At 41.5% G+C, this 13104-nt stretch overlaps 1 protein-coding gene across 1 annotated transcript in view; it reads right to left on the bottom strand.

Annotated features, from left to right (window-relative positions):
- The window catches only part of capn9 (calpain 9), a 55500-nt gene that overhangs the window by 15839 nt on the left and 26557 nt on the right, over positions 1-13104 (bottom strand). The window contains 1 exon segment of the mRNA XM_032516528.1: positions 7964-8049. Within this exon segment, the coding sequence (XP_032372419.1) occupies positions 7964-8049 (86 nt within the window).

The raw sequence follows: 13104 nt of genomic DNA, 5'->3' as shown, positions 1-13104 counted from the left end.
CGAATCCAGGTCGTTCCGGGCCTTTGGGAGTTTGTGTGTTCCTCACCCGCCGTGTTTGCGTGGGTTTCCTCCGGGTGTCGGTTCATCCACCATAAAAGACATGCATCCTAGGTAGGCCACGTTGAAAATAGCCAATGGCTAACCACTGGCCCATTTACAGCAATGTGCATTGTCCTAAAAAATGGGTTTTAATCGACAGTCCTAAAGCCCCTAACAGTCCCTTGTGCCTACAGAGCTTTGGCAAAAGGCTTTTAGTTTTGAAGGGGTTGGTCTCACTTGTCTTTGAAAGGCTTTTTAAGGACCTGCAGAAGGCGTCAAAGGCAGAACAACTGGTTTTTTCTCATTTAGTGTTTGATATGAGTAAAAGGTGGGTGATTCCTATACCTGTTAGTGTTCTGGGTCAGGTTTACCTCGTAGTGTCTCTGTGTCTATGTCTTTACCTGGAAGTGTACTCTGTGTCTCGTATTTTACCTGAAGTGTATCTGTATGTACACTCAGTTAGTGTCTCTGTGTCTAGTCTTACCGGAAAGTGGTCTCTGTATTTACCCGTTATGTATCTGTGTCTAGGTCTTTACCTGAAAGTGTCTCTGTGTCTCGTATTTTACGTAAGTGTCTCTGTGTCTCTGTATTACCCGACAGTGTCTCTGTGTCTCTGTATTTACACATGTAAGTGTCTCTGTGTTTTTTAACTGTAAGTGTCTCTGGTGTATATTGTAATTACCTGTAAGTGTCTCTGTGTCTGTCTTTCGTGGATAAGGTTCTGTGTCTCTGTATTTACTGTAGTGTTCGGTTGTCTCGTATTTACCTGTAAGGTTCTCTGTGTCTGTCTGCTTTACGCATGTAAGTGTCTCTGTATTATATAGGCCTACCTGCGGGTCCAGGGGAACCAGACCCTTCTGTATGCAGTGACTAGAACTTATATGTCCTTTTTTGTTTGTGATAGTGACCTCGGTGTATGACAAGGGCGATTCAAAGATAAAGTTTTCTTATCGTTATATGTAGCTAACAGCGTAGATTTTCGCGACGAGTGTTACAACGCCCTTAGACGGGGCGTAGCTTACTCAGGTCGCTTCAGGTGTCTCAGCAATCCCACCTGACCCCAGGGGTTCCATCTCGGGACCAGCTGGACTTTCGGGCCTTGAAACTCACCCTAAAAATGAGAATAAAGTGTGTTATTCTTAACGTACCCTAAATACTCTGGTAACAAATTTATGAAAAATTGAAAAGTTTGACTGTGAGATATTTTTTACAGTATAAAGGTACCGTACGTTTGTACAGTATCTTTGGTTATTCTTTGTAAATACAAACACATTTAAAGCACAATTAAAGAATAAAAAAGTAAGAAAATACGATAGGTACTGTCGCCTAGCATATTTTACAGGACATTAGTGGCTATGCTGTGAGTTTTTCTTTAGCAGTATACTTAGACTACCCCATGTGAGTTCAACTGTAATTTAGACTTGGATTAACGGATAATGAACCTGTGATTTCAACTGTCAATACTTAGCCTACTGTGATTTCAACGTCCAATAGTATGTATTACTTTACCTAGATGCTACCTGTCCTAGAACTGTGATTCTCGGAATGTAGAAGATACTGGATGACCGTATACTAGACTACTGTCACTGTAATACTAGAATACTGTTGATTTCAAACTGATCTTGATAGATTTCAACGTAACTTAGGCAACTAGTGATTTCAACTGAGCATACTTCGACTACTGTGATTTCACGCAGTAATACTCTGACTACGTGTTTCCAACTGCTCACTACTTAGACTACCGCGAGTGATTTCGAACTGTAGATACTATAGACAGTTTTTTTGACTTACTGGGTGATTAATGCCAACTAGACGTACTGTGTTTCAACTGCAAACTTAGACTACGTAGTGATTTCAACTGCAAATACTTAAGCTACAGATTTCACCCTGCATGTACTGTATACAGTGCATTTCCTGCGACATACTCTAGTGCCCAGTGCTTTCAACTGCTGCTTGAGATGATGTGATGTTCCTGGACCATAGGTTGTAATTTACCTCTATGCGCTGAGTTCTACTGACATCACTACACAGCAGTGTTACTGTGGAATCTAACAGGCACAACTGAGTTCAGTGTATAGTGATGGCTTATTCATGCTTAAGTGGGTATAACGTCACAATGCCACCGCTCATGCCAGTGGGGCATGCGTTTGTCGGTATTTCATTCCTTTTTGTCACAGTATGACCACCTGGCTGCCCAGATGCACCAGTTCTCCACCACTTTAGGGATAAAGTATCACATAAGGTCTCAACCATCAACCGACCACTGGTTCCGTACAGACGTCCACAATGCCCGTCTGAAGAAAGGGAAGGAACCGCTATGAGTTAACGCATCGACTACATGAATTTCAACGAGTCTTTACAATACGTAAGTCCAACTTCCTCTCCGAGCTGGTGTAAGAGTGTGTTTCCCTCCTAAATGAAACATGCATCGTCACGTTTCACGAGGTCGTACTGTTCTTAACACAACTTCTAACTCGTGTCAGCCATTAGGGAGCGCACATAAGGAAGATAACCAAACACAGAATCCAGGTACAACTTGAGCAACCTTGTGGGCAAACCGCGTCCACCAAAAAAGGCACGTGTCTGTCGTCTGGCAAACATTTGCTCAATAAAACGAGTTATGATTACGAACAACGGATAAGCATCGTTATGAGAGGTACACCATGTGCAATTAATCGGGGGATTTGATATTTTAGGTCATATAGTGCAGCACCTAGTTCTGACAGAGCCGCATGGCAAAATACATCAAACAGAGAGAAAGACACGACCCCCCCCCCTCCCCCCCCACCCCCCCCACCCGACGGTCCTAACCCTCCTCAGGCCGTGATGGAGTTACGCGTGTCCCTTCACCAGCGGTCGTGGTCTTGGACTCCGATCCGCCGAGCTGCTGGATAAGAGAAAAACCGAGGACACCGTAGATAAATATACTGTATTCTATTTTTACAAAAAATAAACCAATTTAAAACCATATTATATAATATACTATTTTAGCTATATACATATAATACCCAGTCTATACTGCATCTACTCTATACGTTTTGCGCTATATAGGACATCATCACATCATACATGTGATACAACAGAATAAAACAATGTAAACAGTTGATATTATGTATACATATATAGACTTAATATTACAGCCACCACATCTTTATTATTCTCACTATGAGAGACATATACTACAACATATTTAGTTAAGGAAAGTTACAAACTAATATACTATATATAGTTTTATAGTTATACATTATAATTATACATATATACAACAATATACGTATGGAAACAATGGAGCACATATTTTGTTACAAAAATAAAAAAATCAAAAAGAACTATATATATGCACTGTATATATACAATATATACATATATAAATATATTACACATATACATACATCTATATACTAATGATAGACTATATACAATACATATATTTGTTACAAAATATAAAATAAATTAAAAAGACAAGATATATGCAATTATATTAGATTATATATATGTATGATTATATCATATTATATATATATTATATCATATCTATGTGCCGGAAAAGAATTCTATGTCATACCAGCATTCATAAAACACATATATATAATCTAGTAGATCAACCTATAGTTGTTGTTTTTTTACAAAAAATAAAAACTAAAAGAGACGTGTTTAAGCTCGAGGACAACCCAGTCATGGAGCCCCGGTTGAAGCGCCCTCTTCATGATGGTTGTACAGGTTGTCGGGCGCTCTCTTGGTTTGTAGAACTCCCGACGCCGCGCGGGAACGCCCCATGGCCTCCATGGTGCTTCCCCCCTTCAGGGACTCGTTAGCTGCTGCAGTCTGGACAAACGCATCACCGTGGGGTGTACCCGGGATTCAACCAAAGACACTGGAGGGGGAGGCCAAACATCAGAGAGATTTAAAAGGGTGGATATGGTAAGCAGACTGGTCGCCACGGACAAAAATAAAATTGGGTTATTTCAATCGTTTATTATTTTTTTACCTATTCTTCGTGGGCCTTGGTCAGAATGGCCCCAAATCAGATATACTATATAAGAGCTAGCATGACGTTAAAATCCACGTAAGTGTTATGAAATGTACTGAGCATTTTGGTTCCCTGACGTAAATAATTAAAGCGTACTTGCGACACAGATCCATATAAAACAACGTTAAAAAAGTACCTAAAAGGAGATGCCAACCACATACCACAAATAATTCCAATATTCGCGGTATAGGATTGCAGGCTACTGGCCCAAAGGGGTCTTATAACAGATGTAGATATACTAATGGTTCTCCGCCTTGTTCCAGGACACATAAACCTTAACATAGTTGTTCTGACCCTCATGTTCGCATCCGGAGGGGGGGGGGGGGGGGGCGGCTGGCGGTTCACTCCTTAGAGCACCGGGTGCTGGAAGCTCAGTCCTCCGGTGAGCTCGGAGTAGAGCAGCGTGCTCCTTCACGTCGCAAGGACCACCGTTGAGGTGGTTCTCTAGGCACCTGCGTAAAGAGTGCCCTCCCTGGGAGGGTCCCTAGGGACCGGTGGTCAGGGACGTCCAAGTGGGGGCGACGGCCTCGGGGAAGGACCCAGGACCTAGGTGGAGGGACGTCAAGATGGGAGGAGGCCTCGGGAAGACCCAGGATAGGTGGAGGGACGTCCAGCTGGGAGGCAGCCTCGGGAGACCCAGGACTAGGTGGGCAGGACGTTCCACCAGCTGGGAGGAGCCGGGGAAGACCCAGACTAGGTGGTCCCAGGACGGTCCAGTGGGAGGAGGCTCGGGGAAGACCAGGACTAGGTGGACACGGCACGTCCCGTGGGAGGAGGCCTCGGGGAAGACCCAGGACTGGTGAGGTCTTATACTCCAACCTGGCCTGGGAACGCCTCAGGATCCCCAGTCGGAGATGGTTGATGTGGCCGGGGGACGGGAGTTTGGGGTCCCCTACTGAGCTGTTGCCCCAGCGAAACGATACCGGGTTAGGTGGAGAAGAGGATGGATCAGACCACAAATGAGCAGTATGTAGCGGTAGAGGTAGGTTCTAAACAAAGAGCGTTGGGGAAAATTTTTCAGTTGCACACTCATGGCCGCATCCTCAGTGAAAAACAATCATGGAAAATGACAGGGCACTTGATGACCTGTCGAATGTTAGCTACGCGGGAGATGGTCTGGATCCATCCATCCATTTTTCATCCACCTATCCGGTATGGGGTCGCAGGGGCGGCAGGTCACTTTTTTCACGTCTTTTGTCATAGTCAAGTTTTGTGACGGGTCAAATGACCCGAGGAAACAGAGTGTTATATTCAATGCTGGGTTTAGCTATTATAATTATATTGTTATTAGCAGAGCCACGTAAGCGCGTCCGGAACCACTAGCGCCGCCCAGGGCGATTGTGATTGGTTTAAAAAAATGCAAAACACACACATCCTGTCCCAGAATGACATCCTGTGGTGATAGCCAGACCTTACTAACGCGCTGTGGGATGAAGGAGGAGGTCAACGAATGAAGTAGTCTTGCTTTGGCGTAGGCTCTCCAGACAGAGCGCTCCAGAACTCGTGTTGGTGGGCGGAGGCAGTGATGAGCTGGTTTCTCACCGTGGCAGCGGTCGTCAACCACCACGTCAAGCCATGGTTTGATGCCGAACCTGGAGGGGGGGGCGCGACAGAGACGGGTCAGGAAAACACTTTGTAGGCCCTAAGTATACTAACACCCCCCATAACTACCCCACAATTCACTTGATGGAAAAGGCCACAAACAAAGTGACATTTTCACATTCTGGTCATTTGGAGCTGAAACTTGTATTCAACTCTGATAGGCAGACAACTGTCAATCAATCAAGCAGCGTTCCTCTTTGGGCCTTTTGTGTAATACTATATATATATATATATATATATAATATTATATATATACTATATACATATGTACCTATAGATGTATACAAACCAACTGAAATGAGCACCAAATGACATCACACGTCATATCTGCATTCTAGTGCCATTGAAACAATTGTGCATTTTCTGCATCACGAAATGGTGCCAGAATGCTTTTTAATGGAACGGAAATATACTAGTTTTTTGACGGGGGGTCGGCAGGGTTGCACTGGCCGTTTGACTGGGGGTGGGGGGGGGGGGGTTGGTTGTAACCCAATAATTATCCCAATCAATTCACTTTGACTGTGAAAAGACACAAAAAGTGGAATAATGTCCTTTCTATTTTTAGAATTTGTCATTCTTGGCTCATTTAACTCTGATAGGCCGAGACACCTGTCAATCAATCAAGCCAGCATGCCCCTTTGTATGGATACAGTTTATATATAGATATATACATACAGTATATATATAGACATAAATATACATTATATATATATCATATTACGGTGATTGCTACGTCCCCGGCGGGCGGTGTACCTGAAAGTGGAAGATGCCGGCGTATCTGTGGTCAAACTCCTGGTCCCGGGGGATGACTCGGGCCATGGCGTCCTTTTTTAGGGTCAAGGATGCGATGGCTGCCAGAAGCCAGCAGTCCCCTGTGGTGACGAAACAGATGCATCATGGGTAAATGAGGGAACTATATGCTGAGACACAACATGATATGACACAAAATGTATACATGTGTTTTAAATGTGTAAAGGTGCTTGTAAAAAATGTAAATTTAATTCTGTCTGTTGTGTAAAGTTATGGCTTGAGCTACGGAGGCCCCTGAAGGACAAACACACCGGCAACTCACGCAACATTTCTGAAAACATAACAACAGCAGAGAAAACATTTCATGAAGCTAAACAACATTGTACAAAACAAAAACAAACACTCTCAGAAAAAAAGCACTTTGGTGAAAAGTACCGAAGCAAAAGAGAGTTCTCACCGAAATGATTTGTTTTTTACTTTAGCGTTTTTGTTGGCTAGTGTATATTTTCTGGAAGTTGTTTTGTTTTCTTAAAGTTTTTTTTTCAGATATGTTTTTTTTTTTTTTTTTCTGGTAGTTGTTGGTTTTGAAGTTTTTTTTCCTCTGATATGTGTTTGTTTTCTGAAATGTTGTTTGTTTTCATGAACTGTTTTTTTCTGAAATGTTTTTTTCTGATATGTTGTTTGTTTGATAGTTGTTTTTTCGGAAAATGTATGTTCGTTTTATGAAATGTTTGTTTTATTTTTTGAAATGTTTGGTTTTCTGATATGTGTTTTGTTTCTTAATGTTTTGTTTTCGATATGTGTTTTGTTCTGAAATGTTTTGCTTTCGAAAGTTTTTGTTTATTATGTGCTTTGTTTTTCTGGTCTGGTGTTTGTTTTCTGAAATGTTGTTTTGTTTTCTCATATGTTGTTTTGTTTTCTTAAATGTTTTTGTTTTTCTGATATGTTGTCTGTTTCTGTGTGTTTTGCTTTCTGAACTGTTTTGTTATTTAATGTGTTTGTTTTCTGGGGCCTGTTGCACAAACCAGGATAAGGGATTCACGACGGGATATTTCCAAGTTCACATCCCCCCAACCTAACCAATTTTCACCCCCTTCTCCCACCCCACCGCTAATGCCGGCGCAGTAGCAGCTGGCCAGCACAGGTCATAGCTGCGCATCGACCGAAAAAGGCCCGAGGGGACTGCTGGCCATCGTCGGCTCGGCCCGGGGTCCAGTGGTCCAGCAGGATGATGAGCGGCATTGCCCTCACGGAGGACAGGATCGAAAGCCGAGTATGATTATTTACCTGTAAGTGTCTCTGTGTCTCTGTCTTTACCTGTAAGTGTCTCTGTATTTATCAGGCCTACTGCGTGTCCCAGTGGGAACCTCAGACCCTTTATGAGATGACTAGAACTTTAATGTCCTTTTTTTGTTTGTGAAGTGACCTCGGTTGTTATGAAAGGCGCTTCAAAGAAAATGTTTTCTTATTGTTATATGTAGTAACAGCGTAGATTTTACGCCGAAGTGTAAAACCGCCTTTAGACCGGGTCCGCTAGCTTACTCGTCGCTCCAGGGTCCGTTCCACTCCACCTGACCCCAGGGGTTCCTGATCCGGACCAGCTGGACCTTCTGGCCTCTGACACTCACCTAAAAATGAGACAAAAAGTTGTTATTCTTAAAGTACTAAAAATACTCTGTAACAAATTTAATGAAAAATTGAAGTTACTGTGAATTATTTTTTACAGTAAAGGTACCGTACGTCTATTTACAGTATTTTGTGTATTCTTTGTAAAATACAAAACAATTAAACACAATTAAAGAATAAAAAAAAGTAAAAATACAGTAGTTTACTGTCCGATCCAAAAAATTTGAAACAAACAAATAGATAAAAAAATGCTAAATAACATAAAAAAAAATACCAAAAATGTAGTTAAATAAATAATAAAAAAAGCACAAATGAAAACACACCATAAATTACAAATAAAAGCTTTTGAAAATGGGAAAAAACAACACCACAAGGCAAAATTTCAAAAGGATCAGAAAACGTTGACAAAAAGTTGGAAAAAAAAATGTGAACAAAAACATCGGGGGAAAACGGTTTGACAAAAGGTTTTGTTCATTTAAAATTACGTCAGCTTAGAAAAGAAAAAACAAACAAACGTGCAGGTAAACACAAGGGGGGTAAAGTTGTAATTTTAGTTGTAAAACAGGCCCTCAAGCACAGTCTCTCTCCTCTAGCTTTCCATCTTCTCTCTTCTCTAATCTCTCTCTCTTTTTCCGTCTCTCTCTTGCTCTCTCTCTCTCCTCTCTATCTTTCTCTGCTTTTATCTCTTTTTCTTCTCTCTCTTCTCTCTTTGCTCTTTCGTCTCTGCTCTACATCTTTCTATTTCTCTTCTCCTCTCTATATCTTCTCTTATCTCTCTCTTCTCGCTTCTTCTCTCTTGCTCTCCTCTCTCTCTCTCTCTCTATCTCCTCTTCCTCTTCTCTTCTACTCATCATTCCTTATCTCCTCTCTCTCTCTCTCTCTCTTCTTTCTTTCTCTCTTCCTTCTCTCTACTTTTCCTCTCTCTCTCTCTACTCTTCTCTCGCTCTCTCTTCCTTCTCTCTCTCTCGACTCTTCTCTCTCTCTCTCTCTTCTCACTCTCGCCTATTCTCATTTCTCTCTCCTCTCTCTCCTCCTTCTCTCTCTCTCCTCTCCTGCTTCTATTCATTGCATCTCTCTCTCTTACTATCTTCCTTCTCTCTCTCTCTGCTCTACTTCTTCTCTCTCCTCGCTATCTCCATGCCTTGTACAAAAGCGAAGCACGATGGTCTACACGGTCATGAACCTCTTCCTCAGCTTCCGCCGGTTTCGTGCATAGGGCGATGATGACGCTGACACCCGTCGTCCCGTCGTTCCCTTCTGGTCGTCCTCCAGCTGCAGCTTGAATGCGGTTGTTCCAGAACGTGTCTGCGGAGTCAGGATGCCAGGAAGAAGAGACAGGGTGTTGTAGTAGGGATTTTGGGGATTGGGAACACTGATAAGGCTGAATCAATGACAGCCAAAATGGATCTGGGATCCGTCTAATCTGCGGCGGTCTCACCGATGAAGTTCCTGCAGCCGCGGCGTTGGAACGCGGATCCGTTCCCTCCAGCATGTTGACCAATCCCAGCGGCGGTTTGGGGTTTTCGTTCGGGCGTCGGGGGTCATGGTTGCAGATCTCCACCGTGTCGTCGTTTCTTGAAGTCTTCGAAATCCATCCTGGAGTTCAAACGACACCAGTCACGCAATTACTCCAAATTAACAAACGAGTCTCGTATGAAGTCAGGACAACAAGTTCAAAAGACAACAGAGTGAAGCGATGTTGAACGTGTCATGCGGCCATTTTGACATACATGTTGCAACTTGCTGTAATTTTGGAATAGTGAATGAGTTTAACTCTCATGCTGTCCTTGGGTCAAATTTGCACGTTTTACAGTTATTATTTAGTTTTTGGCATTAAAAAAAAAAAAAAAAAAAATGGGCGGGAAACATGCAAAAATGAAAAACATCAAAAAACAATTTGGCAAAAACGTTAAAAAATAGACACCCACAAACATTTGAAAAAGTGACAACAATGTGTTGAAAAACTTTTTTCAACTTTTTCAGGGTTTGGAAGACAAACAAGGGTTAAAAAAAACACAAAAGTTGGGAGTGGGAACGAGTTGGACTCTCTGTTGTCGCTTGGGGTCAAATATTGGACACGTTTCCGTCTAATTGTTATGTTTTTGGGACTGAACAATAGAAGAAATAATAACAAAATAGATGAAAAAATCATAAATATCCTAAAAACAATTGGCAAAAACATCAAAAAAGCACACAAAACATGAAAAAAGTGACAAAATGTCATAAAAAGCAACAATAACGTTGAAAAAGTGAACTTTTCCACTTTTTTTAATTTTTCAGGGTGACGGGAGAAGATCAAGAGTTAAAAAAACCCAAAGTTAGAGATATTGAGAACCAAGTTTAAAAAAACCAAAAGAGAAGATTATTAATTTATGGTGATAAATGTTTATTGCAGATTAACGGTCCCATTGTTGTTTGTTTATTGATAATAAAGCAGGCTCGCGGATTCATAGTCATGGACCAAAAACGTGGCTTTTAATATTTCGGCCTTTTACAATCCTAATATATAATCTATAATATATATATCTAATGATATTTCGCTGAACCAGCCAGGTAGAGCTGTACAAAATACGATGGATGTATTTCTTAATCTAAAGTTTTTTTGGAGAGCTCAACGGAATTCGCCTGCGTTCACAACGAGTTTGCTGGCGGCGATTTTTTCGGTGCGTACGCACATAGTTCACACTGCTTCTGGAGCTGAAACAGACGAGAGAACAAAGTAACTCTGTCACCCCATCAACGTGCATTTGAAGCAAAAAAAAAAAACAACCAACTCAAAGCAAAAAACAGAACACTGTAAATGCGACGTTCTTGTCGTCTGGGACTGTGGTGAGGCCTCTAGGACTCTGTGTTCATGGAGCCATGAGATTCATAAAACATAAAATCTCTCACGATCATGGGTAGACGGGGCTAAAGGTGTAGCACTCTGCCTACAGCCGCAAGAAGGTTCTGTTCGAATACCAGGTCGTTCAGGGCTTTCGGGAGTTGATGTGTTATCCCGTGTTTGCAGGTGGGTTTCCTCGGTGCGGGTTTAATCCCAACCATAAAAGGACATGCAATCCTAGGTAGGGACTACAGTTGAAACTAGCCAATTGGCTAAAACTGGCCCTTTCGATGTCATTCATGGTTTTATGACATGTAGTTCATTGTGCTAGATTTGCAAAGCTTTTGAAGGGTCTACATATTTTAAAGGCTTTTAACTTGCGATAGCATCGGTCTGGTCTCTAATGTGAAAGTAAAGGGGGTTTACTATCCGCTAAGTGTCTCTGTTGTCTATTTTACCGTAAGGTTTGTGATCTATGATATTAAGGGTCTTGTGCGGCTTTGAATCCGGTCCGGATTACGGAGTGTTCTTTCTGTCACCTGTATTCTCTGATTTACATAGTGGCATTCTTTATTGAAGGTTCGTGCCTTTAAGGAAAGGTCGTCTGGTGTCTACTACTGAAAATGTCTTTTTACCTAGATGCTCTGGGTTAGTTACTAGGTAAAGGCTGGCTTGTTATTCTTACTGTAAGTGTCTCTGTGTGTCTATGTCTTTACCTGTAAGTGTCTCATGGTCTTGTCTTTCCTGGAAGCTGTGTCTGTACCGGGTCTCTGATTTACGTAAATGTCTCGGTGTTCTATGTCTTACCTGGAAAGTGTCTCTGTGTCTTATGTCGTTGTACCTGGGACGTCTTCTTCATGTCGACAATGTTTTGTCTTATGCTGAATGTCTCGTGCTAGCTTTTCAACGGAAGTGTCTCTGTTTCTCTGTATTTACCGGTATAAGGTCTCTGTGTCTCGTATTTCCCTGAGTGTCTCTGTGGTACTCGGTAATTTACCTGTAAGGTGTCTCTGTGTCTATGGTTTAACTAGTAAAGTGTCTCTGTGTCTCTGATCTTACTGTAAGTGTCTCTGGTCTCGTATTTACCTGTAAGTGTCTCTGTGTCTCTGATTTACCTGTAAGGTCTCGTGTCTCTGTCTTACCTGAAGTGTCTGTATTTATAAGGCCTACCTGGTGTCAGTGGGAACCTCAGACCCTTTATGAGTGAATAGAACTTAATGTCCTTTTTTGTTTGTGAAGTGACCTCGGTTGTTTGCAAAGGCGCTTAAAGAAAAATGTTCTTATTGTTATGTAGTAACAGCGTAGTTTTACGCAGAATGTTTTAAAACCCTTTAGACGGGGTCCGTAGCTTACTCGATCGCTCCAGGGTCCGTTCCACTCCACCTGACCCCAGGGGTTCCTGATACGGACCAGCTGGACCTTCTGGCTCTGACATCCCTAAAAATGGACAAAAAAGTTGTTATTCTTAAAGTACCTAAAAATACTCTGTAAAAATTTAATGAAAAATTGAAAGTTACTGTGAATTATTTTTTACAGTAAAGGTACCGTACGTCTATTTACAGTATTTTGTGTATTCTTTGTAAAATACAACAACAATTTAAACACAATTAAAGAATAAACAAAAAGTAAAAATACAGTAGTTTATGAAGCCTACTTTTACAGTACATATAGTGGCTAGGCTGGATTTCGGTTACAGTATACTATACGAACTCATGTGTTCAACCTTAAACTAGGAATACTTAGACTACTGTGATTTCAACTGTCTAATACTACTGTACTTATAACTGTGATTTCAACTGAAGACTTAGACTACTGTGATTTCAATGTAGATCTTAGACAACGATTTAACTGGTGAACCTAGATACTGTGATTCACGGTAGAATATTAGACTAGGTGATTTCAAACTGTAATACTTAGACTCACTGGTGATTGATTTCAACTGGAATACTCAGACTACTGTGATTTCACGCGGTAATACTTAGACTGACTGCGTGATTTACGCAAATATGGATGACAGTGATTGCAACTAATACTTAGACCTGTGATTTCAACTGTAATACTTAGGGACTACGGTGATCTTCAACTGTAATATTAGACTAATGTGTTCACCTAGCATACTTAGACGTACGTGATCCTTACAAATGTAAAACTTAACGAATGTGATTCAGTTCAACTGACCATAAGTTAGGAATACGATGATTTCAACGCCAATTACTTAGACTACAGTGCTGTC

Source organism: Etheostoma spectabile, chromosome 5 (genome assembly GCF_008692095.1).
Source record: "Etheostoma spectabile isolate EspeVRDwgs_2016 chromosome 5, UIUC_Espe_1.0, whole genome shotgun sequence".
NCBI classification, from domain to species: Eukaryota; Metazoa; Chordata; class Actinopteri; order Perciformes; family Percidae; genus Etheostoma; species Etheostoma spectabile.
This window is presented reverse-complemented; position numbering and strand designations above follow the sequence as displayed.